Raw genomic sequence first — 23,078 nt, 5'->3', positions numbered from 1 at the left:
AAGGCACGGAGAATCTGAAGGCCAGCTTAAGTCACATATTTGTAAAATGGGGATGTAGTTTCCAGAAATAAATGACAATGACTTGGGGCTTGTCAGGTGTTTTTCAAAGGAGGGGTTATTTTCAATCCTGTCAGGTGGAAGCTCCCTACAATCACCACCTGCATCAGTGGTGGTCAGAGGGACCACTGTGTAAGAACACACCACCACCGGTGTGATTCCAGCCAATTCGGTGTCAACAAACAGAGGATGCGTCTTTCCTAATTCGGAATAATTACCTTTGAGTTTTTCTCCTCTGTCTGTGCCTTCTGAATACTGTTTTGGATTTGAAAGTGCCCTAAGGGTACCATAGCTAGCTAGCATTTATACCCAGCTCTTCTTTGAGGTCCCCTCCCCCATACTCTCCTAGGGTATCAGAATAGGTGGGGGAGGGCGGGTTGTGGGTTTGTGCCATGGGCACAGAGTTAGGTTCATTATAAAGAAATGGTTCAGAAGCTCATTCTGAAATTGCAAAGCGTGAATGAGGGTCAATAAAGAACCCAAATGAGGAGCTGGAGACCCATATATACCCACATAAACGGGGAAAAGCTGAAACTCATTTATTTGCTCTGTAAATCTGAATATAGCTCACAAAAGATCACACTCAGCTCCACAAATACACAGCTCCAAATAATCAAACTCCCAAGACAGGAAGGTTGTCACTAACCCACTGGTGTGCATGTGCATATCAGCTGAAATTCATAGCTTTTCCCTGTGCCGTCTACTTCCCCCTGAAGAAGTGCCTCTGGATATCCCCAAACCCTTTGTACTTTATGTAGGCAAGCACAGAACTGTGAAATGCCATTTACTGGTAAATAATTTATTCCATTGCTCGATCTCATACACCGGATTTGCTTCTGTGTGCATTCAAGTGTAAGAACTATGGTTTTACTTTGGGTATGAGCTTTTTAAATAATTCATTTTTAGCAGGTGAGATCTTTGTGGTCTCTTTGGAATGACTTTAACTAAGAAATTAGAGTACAGGGTAATTGCCTTTAGAGACTAAGATGCGTTGCCAGGTGTGGTGGCACAGAAGCAGAGGCAGGCAGATCTCTGAGTTTGAGGCCAGTCTGGTGTAGGGAGCCGAGATCACAGAGAGAGAGAGAGAGAGAGAGAGAGAGAGAGAGAGAGAGAGAGAGAGAGAGAGAGAGAGAGAGAGAGAGAGAGAGAGAACGAGGTCTATCATTATCAGAGTCTGCATGGTCACAGTTAACCTTCCTTTTGCTGACCATCGAGTCAAGAGAAGCGGAGGTCAGAGGCAGATAATTATTCATCCCCAGAGACATATCAGGTTAGCTCCAAGACATCAAAGCCAAGTGAAAGCCACCAGATACTGGATTCTAGCAGCATGTCTCAAAGTACCTGCTACTTTTTAAAGGATCCTAATAGGGACAGAACCACCACAGGTGCCCTGGAGAAACTGCCATAGGTCCATAGTTTTTGACACAAAAGCTCCTGTGCTCAAGAAACCACCTATACACACTAAATTAGAGTAACTTGCCTAACTTATTGGGGGCTGATGAGAACTGCAGGTTGGGAATTGGGAACCACCCCCAATCCTCTCTCATATCATCTCTCATATCAGATACAACATACTGAACTTATATTTAAATGGAGAAATGTTTGTTTTCCTTTAAGGTCTTTCTTTCTTTATTTCTTTGAGGATAATTTTGAAATTTTATTTATGTACAGAAAACTTAGCAGTGTATAGTTAACCCAGTTTAGTGGTTAGTTCGTCAGCCTTTGCCTTTTGTGGATTGACACTGTAAACCACAGATACAGGACCAAGCACATTGCCTCCCCAAGGGTGGCTGATTTCATTGTACTTGCCCTTATAATGGGTTCTATAGCTCAGCTTAGCCAAAGCACCCTCATCTTCTGAGTCTTCCCATTTGGAGACAATAGTGGTGCATGCCTTCCTATGGACTAGCCACCCCAGCCTGGCTGTTCCCTCGATGATGCAGTAGGGACCCCTATCTTTTACCACGAAGCAAGTATGAGGACCACCAGCTCAATGGGGTCTATGTCATGGGCATCACTACCAGCTAAGCCGTCCTGTTCTCTACTAAGTGGTGACTGTACTGAGTCCTGTTTGGAGGACAGCCAGTCTCTTAGTTGGGATGTCCCCTTTGCCAGCGGCTTTCTTCTTAGTACAGGCCAGTAGCTTTTGCTTCTTTTCCTGCTTTATCTCTGGCCATATCTGTTGGACAATTTAAGCAGCTGGGGAACAGTTTGCTGGTCCAGGGTTTGGGCTAACTGGTTAATGGCAGGAGGTACTTTGAGCTGCTTACAGAGGAAGCCCTCTTGCCTTACATAGTGGGGACATTTGAGAAGCAAGTGAGATCTCTTTTGGGCAGCATGTCCTGCCTAATGCTGAAGTCTTTGGCATTTTCTCAAACAAGACTCACTACTTTTTGGCTTCCTGTTTCTTCACAATGACGGGGCCAGGGCCACCTTTTCCCTTTAGACATCTAAAGATTTAGTTTATCCCTAACTCCTGCTTTTATGAGACAGGGCCTTGCTACATCATTTAAACTGTTCTTGAACTTTTGGTGTAGCCCACACTGGTCTCAAACCCCCAATCCTCCTACCCCCACCTCCTGATTTTGGAGATTATGACTCTATGCCACCACAACCAGCTATATACACAGTTCTTGCGGCCCTCACTCCTTAAAAGCAGTATTTCATGATAAAATGCTTCCAGTATGAAGTCTTTATTCAATTATTTGAGCAAGAAGATGAGCTGAGGAAGTTCTTATTTTATAAAGAAAAAGGAAGTGGGCAAACAACTATTATTGGGTAAACATCAAAGGATAGACAAGAAAAATATGAGAGATATTGACATATTCTGTATTAATGACTGGTTCAGGGGCTTGTACCATCCCAGAGAGCAAGAGATCATTTTTACAGTCATTTTTCAAAGGTACTTTGGGGAGAGCCAGTTCTAGATTTTCTAAGACTCTGCTCGATAATGATTATTCACCCGACTCCATCACTGGCTCTTACCTCCAATCTTCAGTGTAAAGCCAAGAGGAACGCTGTGTGCGTGTGTGTGTGACATTCTGTGAGCTGTGAGAGCTGCAGAGACAACAGCTTGCATTGAAAAAATTTCCCCCATGTTCTTTGTACTCACACCAGGACTGCAAAAGTGCTAATGGCATACTCAAGTTTGTACCACCAACAAAAAATAATAAGATGAAAACATGCGTGGTACGGAATGTGAACTTGCTCTCCTTTGGAATTTCTTTGGCAGGAGCCATGGTAACTCTATTTTTATAGTAGGCAGATTGATTGATTCCAGGTCTTCCATCTGTTTCTATTCGATAAAAGCTTTCATTTCAAACCTTTTTTAGATACTAGCTAGCTGATAATCTGGCCGTAAACAAACAGGGATTTGGACTGAAAGTTGCCATTTCTTTGGTATTTATGCAAAGATGATATAGACCACCTACCAGATTAAGGGACTGGTGTGGTGAAAGTCACAAGAAATATGTTTCTTGGTTGGCCATGATTTTTCGCCCCTGTTATACTCTCCTTATGGTTTCGGCAAAACTCTGACCATTGTCAAACCCATCAAACCCCTTCTTTATGAACTTACCAAGTGTCTACATCTGAGTTAGACACATGGTACTACAAGAACATGAAGTGGAATGTAGGTTGATGTCAAGGTGAAACATGATTGGACAGTAGAGAGTGGGGCTGAGGCTGGGACCAAGTTTTGGTAAGGTGGAAGAAAAGTAGAAAGCAGGAGTCTCAAGATGGAGGCAGCAGAGGAGGATGGTTCAGATCAAGGTGAACTAGATCAGTTTTATCTTGTCTAGGTGGGCGGTTTATATCTTTATTAATTGGCAGTGAATTTATTGTTTGGATGCATTGTGGATTGAAAATTTAGCAAATAAATCTGTTTGGTAAGTTATTGATTGTTGAGTCATGATTTTACTGGGCTGTAGAGGACCTTGTGGGACCAGGTGCCGGGCTCCACACTGGAGCGGCTGCCGTGGCATGAGACCACAGAACCAGTAGCAACTGAAGTTTGAAATTTTCACCACAACAGTGGAATATCACTGAGACATCGGTTTGCTAATAACTGCAAAAGCAGAGGACGTGTCGAGGACCCAGCTCTCTATAGGTGATAAGGGAGAGGGTCTGAAAACCACAAGCCCAAGTTGTCCATATGCAGCTTGTTAGAACACTGCCTGCTGTCAAGAGGAAGATGGAGGGTTAACAGGGCCAAGACTGAGACTCTGAGGAATGTGAGTGAGAAGGCCTGTCCTTGGACATGTGATAAGCATGCTAGAAAGATGAGGGACTTGGCTCTGGGCTGGTAGTAATTGCAGGCTGGCTGGCTCCCTGAGTCTCCCAAGGAACACACGCAGGACAGACACTATTGTTCTTTCTATATCCTTGCTCCCAATGCAGCTTACTGTGATAGACTAAATTGTAAGTAAGAAAGAGACCATCCCAGACTACGCCAAAGACAAGCAGCTAAATGCGAAGCAACAGCCAAAGACTGCTTCTCTATCTCGGTGGCTGGAATAGAGTTAACTCTGCCATGGAAAAGCTCCAAGCTGATCGTGTAAACCTGAGAACACTTGAGACACCTGCGGAGTTGGAGGATGGTTAACGTGGGTCAAGGGACAAACAGCTTAGTAGAGAGCCAAGGTCAAGGCTGGAGTCAGAGGAGGACAGGGCCAAGATTTAACGGCTCCTAACTCCGTAATTCAAAAATAGCATATGATTGCTTCCCTGGTTGGGCTAGGGGCTGACAAACACACGTTATGTGGTCCTTCCAGTGACTTGGAAGCTCAGAGATGAGCCGAGAAAGGTCCCAGCACTGTAAAAATAAACTGCATCTTCTTGTTAGCAACTCAGAGGTCCCATCTTACACTAAAACACCCACAGAAACTGCTTGTGAAGGTCAGGTTACAGTAAGTAAATGGGTCAAGGTTCCTGTGAGTTGAAGTAGGGCCTCAGTTTACCTGTTTCTCACCTCCAAGGTTCACAGACAAAATGTGCTGTGCTAAGAGAGTGTTAACCAGCCTCCAGCCTCGAAGGGGTGCCCAAGAGGACACGCCCTCAGCTTTGTGTTCTCAGGCCTGGGAAAAGGGGCTTTATGGGTTCTGATTCTTGGGAAAAGTGGCCTCTTTCACCAGCATGTAGAGCAACAGCAATAAAAGTTGCGTCATTTGGACCTAGCAGTTCTGGATTCTTTAGGTTAACTCTTCTACTCTTAGATACCTTAAAAAAACAGCATACATAGTACTTGACAGTTTTTCAAATCATATATATATGTATATGTATATGTATATGTATAAAATAAATAAAATAAAGAAGTATCTTTTTTGTTCACCACTTTTTCTTTAAGAAAAAAAAAAAAAACCCAAATTTGTTTAAACTCTCCCTCATCTCCCCTTCCGCCACGAAAGCATGTGCTGGTTTCTCTGATTCTCCAAGCTTTGGTAACGATGTGGACCCTCAGGAAAAACCATCCTGACAGCTCCCAGTTCCTGTGTCACCACACAGAGAATCATGCAGCGTCAGTTTCTGGGTCCAATGAGGACATGTTCAAAAATGGCCCACAGAGCTGAGCTTGAGTCTTAGACAGTCCTGGAAACTTAGGGTCTGTTTTCTCTCCCTGCTTTCAACTCCAGTGAGACCCTACCCAGGTACCATCATCCTGAGGATCTTCTAATGAGGACAGCTATCCTGCCCAGACCTATCTAATGGCTGAACTTTCTCTCTGTGCCTTCTCCGTCTTTGGCAACAGAGCCTGCTATCACTTTGAAAGCCCTGCAAAGGGAGTGCCTTCCATTAACTTCCAATTTATTCCTTTCCTATTGCGATTCTGAAAGGAGGAGAAAGGAATTCGAAGAACAGAATTTTAATGTAATTCTTCAATTGAAAAGGTTTGTTCCTCTGACAAAAATCATACTGCTGGGAAACATTCGCTTTATTAAAAGGGAACTTGTTGGAAAAAGAAAAGCCGCTCCAACTACAGGGCGAACAAAGCTTTCTGCTGAGGATCCATTCCAGAGCGGTTGTGTATAAAGTATTTCTGTATTGGATGCCTTTCCTAGTGACTTCTCTTGTGATTTTAGATGTGTGTTCTTGGAGAAAGACTTCTGTTTCAACATGTCACTGTGCAAAATCCCACCCAGGGACCCAAAAGTCTCAACTCGGGGACAAGTTAGAATTTGTCAACATGTCATCTTGGTGAGCCTCACTTTGAGTGTGCAATGCTACTCAAGCGAACCAGCAGTTGGAAATGAGTTGGTACACGCACTCACTGTACAGTACACACTACATAAATACACAAGAGCTAATTTTCCTTTTGCCCTCCCTGACCTCATGAAAACGTGACTGGAACGCTTCTCCACACAAACACCCTCACTTCATACCCTTCCCCTTCTCCTATGCTTTCAAAGTGGTGGCAAACGGTCCTGATCTACATTTGGTTGCAAAGTCCTTCAAAGTGTGGCTTACCGTCTCCAATTATGAAAAGCTGAGCCCTCTGTGTGATAAGAATAACATTTGCAGTTCGCAGGTAACCAGCCGAGTTCATTGTAAACGATTTTCAAAGTTTTTCTTCAATGGAAGCTTCTACTGTAGTCAGGTTTTTATCAGCCTGGCAAATCCGAACCCAGAGGGTTTAGGCCTAAAACTAAAGCTACGGATTGTCCTTTGAAAGGTCTGTCACTAATCTGCTAAGTGTACTTGGAGCAAAATGTCAGTTCCTAAGGAGAGGTAAATTTACCATGGAGCTAAATGAAATTTAATCTCTGAGGCATTTCACATGTATGAGTCTCTTCCAGGGTTCTGAATCTAATTTTCATAATTTTGCTATTTTTTTTTCAAAGAGGGGTCTAAAACTTACAGATACTTTAGGACCTCAATAATATAGTTCCTGCTGGTCTTTAAGCATGTAGCTTTATCACAGACTTGATTGTGATATCAATATTTTTATAATCAAGAGTAAAAATTTCATATACTTACTCAAAAAATGTTGTCCATCCAGTTTCGTCACTTTTGGTGGCTAAAAGCCCACTGTTGCCATGGTAAGTAAACAAAACCAGTTCCAGACCCTGAGCGGTCATGCTTTTCAGACACCCATTGGTGCCTATGGTCAACCAGATCACCTGGTTATCGGGAGACACCACCCGCACTGGCATCCGGTTCGGATCCCTTCGGATTCGGAGGGTATTGCCATTGCTGTCAGTTACGGCGGTGACATCGTTGTCATTGCTGTAACTAAAATTGTACAGGTAGTCACCCGTGACGAGGCTCACGGTGTACTGGTGAGTACCATTGATGTCAAAGATGTAGAGCTCCTGATCGGTTGGAGAGGCAACTTCGTAAAAGTTCATGGAGTTCAGTAAAGGTTTATTCTTTGATACGGCCCGGATCCGGATATTTCCCAGATCTGCGATGTACAGTGTGCCGTCTGGGGAGGCGGCTAGGGAGGATGGTGCATTGAGTTTGGCATCTTTGGCATAGCCATCTCCGCTTTGGTAACAGTCACAGTTGGCGTCGTTCTTGCAGTCACATTCCGAAGGTATCCCAGCCACTAAGGAGATCTCCCCGTCCGTCGTGACCTGCCTTATCCGGTTGATCTTCTTCTCGTCGGTTTCGGTGATGTAGAGGACCCCGCTGTAGGACACAGCAATGGCAGTGGCTGACTCCAGGGTGGTCTGAACTGCATGCTTCCCCACGGGGTACTCCACGCCAGGGACCTGACAGTGCATGGGTCGTCCAGCAGCAATGCGGACCTGACGGTTTTCGGTGATCTGTAAAACTACGTTATTATCCAGGACGTAAATGGAGTTATCCATGGGGTTAATGGCAAGATCAGTGGGCCATTCCAGACGCACCTTGGGGAAGAAAGAAACGGTTTGGTTAGTCAGTTACTAAGATGCTAGAAGAATAAACTGGACCATTCAGGGAAATCAGCCTTAATTTGATAAGCTGATTTAAAATTGTTTTCATTTCAGTAGCCATGCTAAAACAAACCCATAATTTTGGAGTGGACATGGATACAGGGCATAACATGGCATCTAAAAATGCAGTTGGTCCACAGAAGGACTTGCTGGGTTTAGCCGGACAGCAAATGCTCCTCTATGCACGGAGTCAACAGATACTGCAGAGGTGTGAACACACACACTCCTTCTAGTAGTAATAGCAGCCAAAGGCCAGGGCTTCCTAGGTTATGAATACATTAGTGTTCCATAGCCTTCTCAATCAGGCCAATAGTTAAGTTCCTAATTCTAAATATAAGCCCCTTGGGACTAATCATAGTGTGTTTTCTCTGGTACTCAAGGAGTCCACGCAATCAAAAGATTAGGGATTTAAGCTGTTTTGCTCTTTTTGGAGTATCTGCATGCTGCTACATTAGTGGGGTTTTATTACACATGCTTATAATTTCTTAGTGCTAACTGTTCCGTATTTCACCACATTCATCAAATGCAGACTCACAGGAGACGACACATTTAAACAGAACAGCCGTGTCCTTTCCACTCCCATCCCTGAGAGATGGAACTTATTTAACATGGCAGCACCGCTGGCTACTGGAGACAGACAGGTCATTGACAGAGCAAATGGCATCAGTCAGGAGCAAGACACAAAGCTCGGCGTAGCGCAGTACCTGGCTGATGTGCATGCTGGCGTCACAGGTTAAAGGTCGGGCTGACGTGAGGTCATTGGAGCCCAGGAGAGTCGATATGATTCCATTCTGGTCAACCTTTCTGATCATGGTTCCATCAACAAAGTAGATCAGTCCGTTCTTATCGATGGCCATGCCTTTATCGAAGAGAAGGAAGTGTTACTATGTTTTTAAGGATTAATTTTGATTAAACCCTTAGGCCCAGTGACAAACTCAAAGTTTAGCTCTGGTAATAAAATAGATGTTAGGTAGCAGGGGAGACTGCCGACTGTGAAATCTTAAGAAAAGATGGGGAAAAAAAAATCTCCATAGACAGGCATTTACAATGCAAATATATTTATATGAAGAAACACGACAAAGAATTCAAATCTCGAAGGATCTCTATCAAGTGTAAGAACCTCATAGGTATGGAAGTTGTATGCTTCAAATACAAAATAACATTGGCCATCCCAAGGTAGGCCATACATTACAGAGACAGCCTTAGAATCTATTAAGAGTCGACTTATAGTCCTGACACTCTTTCCAACAAAGACAGAACCGAGCCGGGGTTAGTGCTTAGCTGACCTTCTTACAATGGGATTTACCAGTATGAATAATTCAGTATAGCAAATATTTTTTTTTCCAGCCCTTGCTCACATAACCCTCCCTGGTTATAATGAAAATCAAAAAGTTTCCAAACCGACCTGCATTGAAATGGCTGGCGTAACACTTAAGCAAGGAGTCAATCTTGTCTCCTTTAAAGCTTTTATCACACAGAATTTTTAGCCCATTACCTCCCCAAATTCCTCCTAGCAAGCAGTTTTTCCCATGGCATAGAGACAAAAGTTGAGTAGCTCCGAAGTGGGTGGGAGCTAATAGGGTTGCCTAGCGATGGTTTTACAGAGGCCTGGGACTCATTCACGACAAGGAAATTCCTGGACAATGAAGAAATCTGGAGTTTAATTGGACGTGACATGAATGATCGAGTGTGGCTTCAGTCTTTGAAGAGTTGAAAAAAAAAAAACCGTATGGCGAGTTTTGTTTTTAAAAAAGTCTAAAACCTTGTATTTTACTGTAAAGATCAACTTAGCTTCCAGCAGCTGTATGCTAACTAGCTTTTTAAATTGTAGATGTGATGCAGTTTTCTGGAACATACTTGGTGATAAAACCTTAGACTCAGCATTAAACAATCAGGCACTAGATGCATTATATATATATATATATATATATAATATAATAATTTAACATATAAATATACAAATACAATGAAACATAAAAAAATCAAGGAAAAAGAGAAGCCTAAACTGATAGTTTCCAGTACCTTTGGGACTCATGAGCGTTGCTTCCACAGCCTTCCCTCCGTCCCCACACCTGGCCTCGTCAAAGGGAAGGCACTGTTCCCCGGTCCCTGCAACCACTTCTGCGTTTTTCGTCAAGTCTTTTGCTCCTGTGAGTGATTTCGGCCGATAGATTCTGCGGGTGTTAGTGTCAGAAACATACAAATCACCCGTGACTGGATCCGTAGCCAGGTAGTATCTGTGGGCTGGGTTGCTACTGTAAAAAGATTCATAGGCAAATATTAGGAGAGAGCCGCACCTTGTACACAGAGGGAGATGAAAAGTGAAATAAAACACACCGAGGGCTCCAGTGCTAATGACCTGGAGCCCACTGTCACAGGGTACACAAAGACCAGGGTCCATGATAATGACATGAGACTGTGACATGGTATGAGGTAGCAAGAGATGTCAAGTGTCTGACATGACGTATGTTTGAGTCTGCGACAGTTTTCTTCCTGAAAGAAGATGTTGAGGACTCAACACCTTGCCATCAGCCATTATTTTTAATTAAAGTAATTATTATTGTGTTTTACGTTTCATATGTATGGATGCTTTGCCTGCAAGCCTGTGTGTGTACCACGTGCATGCCTGGTGCTTCAGGAAGAGGGCATCAGATCCCTGGAACTGGAGTTGCAGACTGTTGGGAGATGAGGAATCAAAGGTGGGTTCTCTGAGAGAAGGAGGGCTCTTGACTATGGAGTCAACTCTTCAGTCCCTATTCACAGCTTTCTTAAAAACAATTAGCTTTGGAGTTATGCTAGAGCCTAAAACAAAGAAGCAATGTCTCTCCATTTCTCCCCAGCAGACAGATGAAGTTTATTCCAGGGAAAGACCTCTCCGGCACATTCTTCACTCACTTAACAGATGACCAGCTTCATGACTGTTAGGAATTATCACTTCGCTTTTGCTATAAAACCACAACAAATGCTACCTTGCAAAGGTAGCATCATGACCTTCTTAGTTGCTCTGTCACAACCCAGAAAGGCAACAGGTACTGATACAATGTCTGTTCAGAACTAGGGGGATAAATCAGATTACGCACTCAAAGGCAGAAGGCAATCTTTGAACACTGCTTTCTCAGGAATTTTAGATCATGTGCAAATAGGGCTGTTCTGGAAAAGGCTAAACGCAGTTTAAATGACCTGGCTTTTCAGGGAGGATGGTAAAGATGGCATTAACTACATAATATGTATCTTTTGATAATGAACTTGGTTTTTTATTTTCTTTCTCCATCTCATGTTGCCTCCTCTCTTCCATCTCTTCCCAGTTAGAAACACAGAGTCTGTTTCTTATTTACCCGTTTTGTGTGTGAACACCTGTGAAACTGTGTCTCTTGGAAATGTCAGAGATGTTATATACATGAAGTCTCATCAATATGGCTGCCTAAGGACAGATGGGGGAAGCTCGTGAGGCCTCAGCCCTACACAAAGAACTACAGGCAACTAAGGAAGCCTGAGATCAGAAGTAATAGTCCTTCCCAGGGAAGAGCTCACCAGTTGGTTACACACCACCACCACCAACAACAACAGTAACAACACCAACAATAACAGCAATTAAAGAAATGGAAGTCACTGATTTTAAAGGATGCAAGAGTGGAATTCACATGAATTTGGAGAGCGGAGAGACAGGAAGGAAATGGTGTAAGTATAGTATAATCTCAAAGAATTATTAAAAACATGTAGCATAAGCTTAATGTGAACATTTTAATTATACAAGTGCTATAGCAGATTTTTATTACTAATTATGTTAAACTGGTACAAATCAATTCTCGTTCATTAATATTCTTTTTGGTTATTTTTTTTTCTGCACATGTGTGTATGGCATATGTGTGCGTGTGCATGCGCATGTATTGATGAGGGGTGCCTTCTTCTAATGTGTGCTTCTGCTATTTTCAAAACCCATCTTAAGATGTCTATTAGTTGTTTCAAGGTTTATTATAACGAAGTTACAGGATCCATGAATACTTTTTAATTGTGTTCTTCATTTTGATACATTAGATTTTGGCCATCTCAGTGTTGCCAGTCCTCTCTCTGGCCATGAAGCATGTGATTTCTTGGTGCAAAACCAATGCACATTTCAAGGCATGATCTGGGCTTTTATTGGCACCACTATTATCTAGTTGGGTGGCAAAGTCATCATGTCTGTGGGGGTGGGGAGTTGGGGTTAGATCTGCTGGATAATGCATTTCCTTTCTCAACACACAGGTGCTTTATTTTCTTTTTTCTTTTGAGCGAAGGTCTCACCATATAACCTAGACCAGCCTTGAATTCACAGTGTAGTCCGGCCTAGTTTCAAATTCATCGTCCACTTCCCTCTACTAACGTGGTGCTGGGATTACAGTTTGCATGAGTGTCCTGAAGACACAGACACTTTCGAATCAAGCAGCACAGCTTTGTTCTGATGAACAGAAGGCCTCACTGTGCACACAATTCTATTTTCTAGAACAGCGTGGAAGAGCTCATGGTCTAAGAGTGGAGGTGCAGTCTCAGCTGGGGAAGGATGGTTATTCCTCAGACCCCAGTGTCACGTGGGAAACATCTCTACAGAACTTCTAAAATAGAACAAAAATGATACCACCAGTTGACATGACAACATGGATGGGGGAAATTCTACAAGGTCTGACACCTAGATGAAGAGCTTTTCAGTTTTCTTCATAGATAAGCTCTCTGACAGGTTATTTAATCCCAAGTGGTCAGCTCTAAACACATGTGCATATGAACATCACTGTAAGGACTCAGTAGGATGCACACATGGACACACACAAACACACATACATACACACGCAAAATAATAATGAAGTCACAAACTTGGAGCACAGAACTAGTAAGCAGAAGACATAGAAATTATGTAAATATAGCACTTATGTTTAAAATTTTAAAAACAAAGTTAAATAAAAACCCTGCCCCCCCAAAAAAAAACAGGATAAAAGTGAGTTTGGATATTTTTAGTTGACAGATGGATGACAGAGGAGTTCTGAATCACGTATACAACAGGAGTTTGACTCAAGATCATCTGAGTTTAAGCTTGAGGCGTTCCCAGACAGGGTTCACTAGAAGCTGTTCTCTAGTGGCCCAGAGGTCACTGAGGGGTTGGCGTTTTGGTACAGAGGGGCTATGAGCTTCAGATTGAAGCGCATCTAGTATGTAATCTGGTCAGGCTGACTGGAAGCTCTCTGTACTTGGCCACAAGGCACAGGGATTTACAAAGACCATGTTTTGGGGGAAAATCTGTGTTCAACAGTAGAAACGGAGCATTTCTGTGGGATTAAGCATATAAGATTTTGCTGTTTCAGAGGGTTTAAAATGACGATTGTGACAAGGAAGTTTGCTTAAGCTGACATCTTCTGTCCACTGCACCTTGACTCTTGACTCATCCAGGATGTCCCAGATAGATGCCCACTATCAAAACATCTCCTCTTGTCAACCGGACACAGGGGCAAGTGCGGGCTGGTTACACTCATTTTTCTCCTAATTCGGCCATCTTACATGAGAAAGACACTTGTGGAGAACAGCACAGAGAGTACACACTATTAACACTTGTCTTTTCATGGGAAAACTATGCTACAGTTCTTAGCAGAAAAAAAGCCTTAGAAGAAGCATAACAAATTCTGTTTATATATAAAAGCAACACTGCCTCTTTCGTGGTAGTCAGAAGACTGAACGGCTATAAACTTAAATTTTTAAAAATTTTAATTGCTTAAAATTTGGAACCTAAGGAATTTGAACAGGGGTAACCCAAACTTTACTATCTCACTAAAGGGGTCTGTTAGCAAAGTAGTAAACATGGGGGGGGGGTGTTTAGAATATCAAACAGAAATCCATTTTACAATCATTTTAGTATTACCACTTAAGAAAAATATTAAATGATACCTGAGTATAACTAAATATAACTAAGGAATTTTATTTTACGGAATATTTTAGAAATGCTTAAGAACTTGGCATGATAGCATCCTATTTGAATCTTTAAGTAATAAGACTATGCCTTAATAGTCTTGGCCAGTATTTTTATTATGGTTCCCAGTAGTATAATTAATGGCAGTTTATGATTCATGAAGTACAGGAAGAAAACCTGAATCAGACATGCTCTATGTGCTGAATCCTCTACAGTTGACGGTGCCATCCCTACATGTAGAATTGGGCACTTTGTGATTTCCTTTCTTCCTACTGCTTACTCTGAAGTCACTCACAGCTGCTCCACCATGCGGGAAGGAGAGGCTGTAACGGAAGCCAGGCTATCAAACTGAAAGACATTTCTGACAGGAGTTAATTTCCTTCTTTCTGCATCCTCTCCCTTTAAAACATGTCTTTCTTCTTGTATTGAGGATGGAAAGGGGGACTTCACCCACACAGGGCAAGTGCTCCTTTTATTGACATTTTTTTTTTTTTTTAATTCTCAGAGGGTCTCAGCAACTTAGCCTGACCTTGAACTCATGCGGTTCCTGACTCAGCCTTCTGAGTAGCTAGAACTACAGGCCTGTGTCTCTAGACTTGGAAATAATTTCATGAAAATAAGAAAGCTCTAATGAACTGAAATATCTTGATCCTTCTTGGGTCATTTCAGATGGTTACTCTGCAGGCCAACGGGGGCTGTAAATTTGCAGTGATCTGGTGTTTCAGCCTCCCAAGTGCTGGGATCAGTCAGAGGCACTAGGTGAAGCTCTCCCTCCATCTTTTTAACTACATGGAAGGTAGAACCTTCCACTGTCCGGCTTCCTGTGGCTGACCTCACCGCTAAGCCTTCTCTCTAGGCATGCTGACTCTCGTGGTCTGGCGCATTAACTTTCAAAGTGATCTTATCAAGCACATTAATGTTCCTAATAGGTCACTTTGAACACGCCGCTTGTTCAGGACCCTAAATTGTTCCCCCACTCGGAGCCATTTTCTTTCAGCCATCTCAAAGTGGCCCTCAACAAGCTGGACCCTAACTGGCTTCACTCCACACCTCACTGTTACGCACAAAAATCCTTACTTTACTTGGGTAGATCTGATTACTCTTGGAATATCTTGCTTACTTTGTCTTAGACCCCAATATATTTATTTATTCTCCACTGGATGTCTTTCTTCTTGCTGTTCTGATTGAGCAGAGTTTATTTTTAGATGTAGCTCAAATATCCACACTTTCTGGAAAATTCCTTACTATGCTGGTATTGCCCAGTTTTGTTTTCCTCCAAGAACCATGCTCATGGTACACATGACATGTTAAAAAAATAACACTGATGATGTCGGTTGGTCACACACATGTCTAGTTTGTTAGTATATGTGAGTTTCTGAGAGCTCTTAGATTACTGTTCGTCAAAGTGTCTGGCACATGGGGTCCTACACGGTTAGATTTATTTTATGTATGTGAGTACATAGTCACTGACTTCAGAAGAGGGCATCAGATCTCATTACAGATGGTTTTAAGCCACCACGTGACTGCTGGGAATTGAACTCAGGACCTTTGGAAGAGCAGTTAGTTCTCTTAACCACTGAGCCATCTTTCCAGCCCCTAACACTGTTAGCTTTAGTGTTCATGAGTGGAGATTTTCAAGGCAAAGGTCCTGCCTGGGGGGGGGGGGCACAGAAAGGAAATGTAGAGGCTCAAATGGTCAGAATGACACACACAGGAAGTGACAGAGGACAGACGAGGGGGGTTACAGTGACTATAACTACCAAATGCCATGGGGTGGCATATACTGACCATGTGTGCATGACAACACGAGTCTAAACAAAGATTCTTTTTGCAGAGACCACAGATGTAGATAACTTGTAAAATGACTGCGAAACAAGGCTAGCCTTTCTGCATTTGTAGGAAATCTCCCTAGAGAATCCTAGCCATGGGGAACATATTAAAAAAAAACGGTACCGAGGAAAGAACATGCACACGAGAGGGGTTCAAATCTCTGTTTCACGCTCCTTAGTTGTGTTTCCTGGGATGGGATGTAATGCCTTCCGACCTCCATTACTTCATGTGTAACCGGAGGGATCACTGTGCGGCTCTCTAATAACATAAAAAAGCATCTGGCACGGCGCCTGGCATATAATAGGCCAGCTTGTTAAAAGGCAGGCCTCCATAGTCTTTTCTGTATCGCCTGCAGCGTTCTCGCACACCACTGTCTGTCCCTCCTCTTCTTTCCATAGCTACCGAGAAAACAAGCAGAAAAGTGTTCATGTTCTGTCGAGGTTTCCCCAGTACGCTCAGTGTTCCACCGAGATTCGGCGTTAATCTTTAGCATGTGGACTGGGCCGTTTAGTTGAAAGTGTAAGATCAATACAGAATCTTAGGGAAGGGTCCTGGGACCATGCCTGGGTATTCTGATCTGCAACCATTAGGCATCTGTCGTCAGGACTCTGATTTTTGCTAGCTGTCAGTTTCTACAGTGGTTTCAGTGAGATATAATGACCTACTCATCTAAGATATCTGATGCAAAATATCACTGCCTTTTTAATATGTCATTTGCATTAGACATTTTAATGGCCAAACTAGATCTGGTACGTATAATCTTTGGTTTCACTGACTTTTGTTTAAAGCAGTTTAAAGGGTTTCTGTGTGTGTGTGTGTTTCCTTCCTGTGGCTGTTAGCAAATTATCCTGACAAGGGTTTACTGTATGTAGCATCTTTAGGTAAGTGTATGCACCAATGGGATGCAAAACCTTTGGGCTGATGGTAATCTATATTCATCCTTAGCTTTGAAGAAAGTCTTTCTCAGAAGAACAGCACAAAAGCACTGCTTTTTGGGCATGGTAACTCTTCCAATCCGGGGAATAGAAATCACAGGCCAAGACGAGGGGGTGGGACAGAGGAGGTAACTTCCAAGTTCAGCACAATGTTCATGTTATAAGTTTATAAAATCTGCCATGTGCTGGTGGCACATGACTTTAATCCCAGTGCTAGGGAGGCAGAGGCAAGCGGCTCTCTGAGTTTGAGGCCAGGCTGGTCTACAGAGTGAGTTCCAGGACAGCCAGGGCTACAGAGAAACCCTGTCTCAAAACAATCAACAAGCAAACAAAACTTTACCACAGTACAATATTTTCAGGTCATCTTTCTCAAATCATTTCCCAAACCGAAACAGCTTTGTCCCGAATAATATGACCCGCTCCAGGTACTGGTCAAATTATACTGCCTTCTTCAACTTTGCTATGCTCCAAGTTTCGTTGTTTCATAAGGCTTGGGTCATCCAAGTCAGTAACTGCACATTCGAATTCTCTGTGACAAGACCTTTCTTTTTGATGAACCAGCTTGAAAATATTTCTAAAATTCTACCACACAGTATATTTTGCAGTAAGTTATGTAACTGTCCAATTAAGCACTTTTATTTCCTTAGATGTTCTGTGATTCCGAGTTTCCTCTTAAGACGGTGTTGTTAAAAAACAATTTCAGAGAGTCACATTGCAACATAAAAAGGACACTGGAAAATATGCAAGAACCTTTAAGCAGGATGCTTACCTATGTCTAAAATCTTTATTTCTTGGTGGAAGCAGATGAAAGAAAGGTAAAAAAAAAGAGAGAGAGAGAGAGAGCAGAGTTAGAAAAGGTTTCTGAAATATAATGAGATCAACAGTGTGGTTTAATTACTCGTACGGAAAACTGCAGGCTGAGAAAACACTGGTAATGAACTTTGTAGGCGAAATCTTAGCACATTGCTCTCAGAACTGGCTGGTTCTGACAATCACACTAAAATCACGCCAGCGGCCCGCATCTTTCCTGTCTGCACTGACTAATGAACGGGCTGAGCCAAGCGAGTGTCCAGGACTCCCATTCATTTACTGTCACAGAGAAAACGTCTGGGTCGCCATGTCAGCTGCTGTGAAATAAAGGGCGGGTTTCTGTGCTGCGTATTTATCCCAAAAAAAATCGAGATGGTTGAAATACGTGGCTTTACTTCCGGTTCACAGAGAGGTCAGTGGGATGGGCAAGCTGTTTTCCGTACAGACTGCTTTCTGTCCTTTCGCACGTTAATAACACTACACGCTGTTGACCTCCTATCTCTACCGAGTTCTTCCTAGAGTGAACTTTAAACTGTGGGGAGTATGCTTAAATAAATAAACCAGCATATCACATCCATTTTTAAGGGTATGATGTTTGTCTCTGATGAAAGCCCCCGATAGAGGAAAGACATACCTTAGTTCTAAAACACTCGTCACATTCCCAGAAGGGAATATCCGCCGGACGTAATTGAAATCCCCTACGTATAGACTGCCGTCGATCCCACAGGCTAGTGCAACTGGGGCCAGCAGCTTGTTTCCGTCAGCTTGACCATTGCAACTTGGGCATGAGATGCTACGCCTCCGGCCATTTCCCATGATGCTACTGACCACCGGGGGCTGCTGGGAGATGAACTGATTCTCCCCATTGCCTTTGTACAGTATACCTGAAAGAAAGCACATGTTTCTCATGATGGAGGAAGGTCAGGAAAGGCAAACACGTTCCCTAGAGATCTCAGCGTCTTTCTGATTTAGAGTTGGAAGCTTCAGAGTCCTTACGGAAAGACCTCCATCTTTGATCTAATATAAGATATCACATAATAAATCACATTATGGTGTGTTTCAAAAGTACTATTTTTTTTTAATGAAGTGAAAGACTAGCGAGAGGAACATGGGCTAAGGGGAGGAATTCAAAGTCCAAATTCTTAACACCAGTGACTCTCAATCTTGGCTGTACGTCGGAAAGTCTGGAGTGCTGTAAGAAATACCGATGGCTGGTCCTTACCCCAAGAGATTCTGATTTAATTGGTCGGGTGCAGCCTTAGCACTTAGATTTTTTAAAAACTCTCCAGGTGATCTTAATGTGCAACTGAGTTTGAGAACCATGCTCTATATAATATTCTTTAGGGAACAGAAAGTTTGCCCAATTGTTAATCAATGTGGAAAATATCACATATTAACCTGATTAATAAAATGTACCCCGGGAATATGAGTTTCTTATGAATTTACCGTGAGTTTTTAAAAAAAGCTAAAAATACTTTATGGAAACAGAGTAAGTATTTATTTATAGGTATCCTGAGAGTAAGAACACAATGTAACACTGAGTCATAACCCTGGCCTGTGGAGGCCTATTTTTAACTCTACCATACTGTCAATGGGTAGTCTTGCCTCACACACACACACACACACACACACACACACACACACACACACACACACACAAGCACAATGAAACTGATGCAGAAGACAAATTTGTTATTCAAACTGAACTCTACTTTAAGGTCTGAAAGTGTCAATAATTTTACAAAGACAAACATGCCAGTCTGCTCGTTAGTGGGGTTCACTGAGAGTATGAGAGCAAAAAATTCTCAAGGAACCTTCAGTATTTTCCTAGTAAGAAGTAGATTTGAATTGAGAGTTAATTTTGGTTCACCTCACTGTTACCACACGCAGATCAATGGCTCGAGCCTGCTTTCCACTGGCTTGTCAGCCATGAATATTTTATGACAGTCCTCGATGTATTATTATCTGGATAAGCCACTTGCTTCTCTGACTTCAGAGCAGTATATATTGTATTTATCGGGCTTTCTATGCTTCAGAGTAGTTCTCAGAGCTAATGACGACGCTTCGTAGCAGAGGGACCGTTAAAAGAATAATCTTGCGAAGGTACAAACAGAAAACTTGACAACATGATTTTTCCTCCACTTTGGGATAATTTGAAAGTGAAGAAGTGATCAGAATAATCACGTTCCCCTTATAGCTCAGTACGTTTTAGGTGCATTTTGTGATTACTTTTTTTTTTTTAAATGCCTTGCTATTTGGGTGATGTAATAATCATGGCCAATTTACATAACGAACTCAGGAATGGTAAAACAGGTTTATTCAGATTTAAGGGGAAATAATTTAAATAAGTCTGGATCATAACAAGAGATGAGATGCTTTCTGCCTTGAATATTCAAAGACATGGATGATAAACTAAGATTTCTTCTTTCTGTGATTACATTATTTGACAATTATGGAAGTGCAATTTCCTGGGAGAGTTGGTTCTGAAATTTTTATGGGAAGAGAGCCACGAGTCAGCCTGGTGCTCTGCTCCGTCCGATTGATGCGATTACTTCCGATGACCCGCCCTTCACTTCTGCCGTACAGCCCAACAGCGGGGTGAGCACTGTAATGCTGGTTCCCGAGTCAGGAGGCCCGAACAAATATGCCTGTCACCCTCTAGGTCTGTGTCTCCTCCATAACTCATCCAGCTTGACATGGTTACAAATCACTTTGTTTATTCAATTAGACACATGTCACTCCGACAGTTACCACTTGTCAGACTGTTCTTGGATACAACTTGAAACTGCAATCAGTTCGCATGAGACTTTGGTGACCTCGAATTTTCAAGTAACATATTTTAGAACAAAGACAGAAAATTTCCCAGTTCACTTTGTAAATCTGACCTGGTACCTTAATAAAACACCTCCTATATAGTCTTGTTTAGAACATACATGTTTATGAATATTAAGTAACGGAAGTGTTGAGTTACAGACTCCTGCTGGGACTTGGTGCCATATTCTCCCTATTCTTCCAGTGCCTTGAAGAAATCTTGTTATTAATTGGTTATGCATTTTACACTGTATTTTCATCATCACTAAAATAAACCTAGCACAGTGTTCCCAAGGTCTGTCTGTAAAGGATTCATGCAGGAATATGGAAACACATAGAAAATATATGAAATATAATTTTAAATAATTTAAATCAGGAGCAGCTCCAGGCATGGCTGGCATATGCCTGCGAACTTTGAAAGACCATAACTCAGCTTAGTGTGACTCACAGGACAGAGAGAGATCACCACCATTTTAAACAACACTGGTGGCTCAAAGGGAAGCTTGGAGTCGACATAAGTATCTTCCTTGGTTGGGAGTCCCGTTTTCTTCTTCTTCTTTTTAAGTCTTAAAGTTTTGTAGATAGTGCCATGCTGTGTATGAAGCCAACGATGGTCCTGGTTCTCTGTTCCTCCTGCCTGCACCTCTTCCCAAGAAAGAAAATTGGAGGTGTGTGCCACCAAGTCTAGTTTATGTGTGGATGTGGATACAACTCAAGGCTTTGTGCATGCTAGCCAAGCGCTCTCCTACACGAGCTCTACCCCTGCATTTATAATTACATGCTGTGTAGTGCTTGAAATGGGCTCTGTTCCCAGCCGTCTGGAATGTCAACTGATGACCAGGACTCATGGGAAAGGGACCGATCTAAACACTGCTGCAAAACTGGTGAAGGCATGAAGGGTGTTTCTGTTCTATTTTTCTTCCCGGGTGGTCTACTTTTTATTCTTCATTATCTCCTCTCAGCAAGGTATCGCCATTTTCCAATACTGACTTGGAAACGATGAATCACTATACTATGGAAGTCAAGATATATCTTTGCAATACTCTTATTTTTAAATACAGAACATACATCAAAGAAACATCACTCCAAACATGACCATCAATCATGAGCATTTAATTGTGTGATAGTCTCAATTCAACATGGCAAATCGTCCTGAAAGTCAAAAGGGACACGACTCAGCAAACAGGAACATTTCCTCTATCTATTCCTAGAGGGATGGTAGAGATTTGCCAGTGTCATAAGGCTTAAGACAGGTGAGGGTGGTAACCTTATGGCCCTGCTTTGTCCAGCATCTTTGGGTGTTCTGCCTTGTGGGTAAGTATGCGGATAGAATGTCAGTAGAGACAACAGAATTCCTTCCCACCACAGCCAGTTTGTGTGTGAGTTTGCTTGTGATGTCAGGTCTGCTAGAAAAAATATTCTAGTTTTTATTTTTTCTCTCAAATTATTCATTTATATTTCTCCTAATATTCATAAAATCAAGCTACAGAATTTTTGAGTAAGATTTTTTTTCCTTTCCTTTTTTTTCTTACTCAATACAGACTAAACAGAACTTGTGTGTGTGTGTGTGTGTGTGTGTGTGTGTATACACAACTAGACACTTGGATTTTTAAGAATCTACTGGAAATCTCTTGGTGAAGTCCCATGGATTTTTATTTTGGCTTACAATAAATCACACTGCTGTTAGTTTTGGTAACGTTTTCTAAAACCACCCTTCCCTTTGGTCCACTCTGCTGTGTAGATTTAGGCACTCACAGATGAATTTGTAGAGGGGCACTCACATAGAGTGATCTCACGAAAGTAAGGGAATGTACACTCTACTGGGGAAAGTAATGTAACAACGAACAGAGAGACACTATAAAGCTCAGCAACAGAATCACATGATTCTGCGGCTTTTATGGTCTTCCAATGATCTCTTTATCATTACTTTGCTCTACTAATTCCAATCCAACAGTGTTCAGAGTACAAAAAGCTGTTGTATAATCAGAGTCAGCGTGGGCAACCGTAACGGTGAGCAAGAACTTACCGTTCTGAACATCCAGCACATGATGCTTGTCCAGTGTCCATCCACCCATGTTAGAAGCATCCAACTCATAGCCTTGCAAAATGGCGGTCCTCTTTTCCCACAGGGTCAGGTCCAAGCACGACTCATACTCATAGCCAACGGACACTGTAAGCGAAGGAAACCATAACTCATCCTCTCAGCCGTACAGAAAAAGGAAGTAACTCACAAGTGTGATCTGAATTAATAGCTCTCCTCTTTTACTAAGCAGTTTCTTTCTATGTAAGGAGATTTGACTATCTTGGAGAGAAAACAACCACCTCCAAATATTATCCTACACTGATTTTTAGAGATTAAGCACCCCTATCACTCTTCCAGGGGATTCTTAGCACAATATTAGGTTCAGGCTGGAAAACAGTTAAATAATTATGACAAGTTAGTAGCAAATTTTAGTTAAATAAAACCATCAAAAGTAATATTTGTTATATAAGCAGTCTAAATTGTTTAGTTCTTAAGAACTTTCAGTATGGAAAATATTTGTGGTTGGTATTTATGTATTAATTGTGAATTAATACCAACTCACAATTCACCTTAGTTCACAATGAATCGTAAGGATTGTGATTGGTGAGAACTAATTCAAATCTAGATTCCTTTTTTGAAGAACAACAACAAAAAGCTATTTTCTAGTAAAGTTGAAGCCATAAAACCCATGATGTCCTTTAGTTGTTGATGTCCTGGCCTGAGCTTGAAGCCACAGTTGACATGCCAAGCTCTGATGTCCAGTCATTCAG

The 23,078-nt window shown here is 42.1% G+C and overlaps 1 protein-coding gene across 8 annotated transcripts in view; it reads right to left on the bottom strand.

The window, feature by feature from the left end:
* Window positions 1–23,078, bottom strand: part of TENM3 (teneurin transmembrane protein 3) — a gene marked incomplete at its 5' end in the record, with an annotated part of 418,659 nt that overhangs the window by 33,569 nt on the left and 362,012 nt on the right. For 3 of the 8 annotated variants that reach the window (XM_080928307.1, XM_080928306.1, XM_080928311.1), the window contains 6 exons: window positions 7,030–7,904; window positions 8,675–8,829; window positions 9,993–10,225; window positions 17,434–17,454; window positions 18,109–18,358; window positions 22,312–22,455. In XM_080928307.1, the coding sequence (XP_080784433.1) occupies window positions 7,030–7,904; window positions 8,675–8,829; window positions 9,993–10,225; window positions 17,434–17,454; window positions 18,109–18,358; window positions 22,312–22,455 (1,678 nt within the window). The remainder of the gene's footprint in view (window positions 1–7,029; window positions 7,905–8,674; window positions 8,830–9,992; window positions 10,226–17,433; window positions 17,455–18,108; window positions 18,359–22,311; window positions 22,456–23,078) is intronic. The other 5 variants (XM_080928308.1, XM_080928312.1, XM_080928310.1 and 2 more) reach the window with 3 other exon arrangements.

This window comes from Micromys minutus, assembly GCF_963924665.1.
Source record: "Micromys minutus genome assembly, chromosome: 14".
NCBI lineage: Eukaryota > Metazoa > Chordata > Mammalia > Rodentia > Muridae > Micromys > Micromys minutus.
This window is presented reverse-complemented; position numbering and strand designations above follow the sequence as displayed.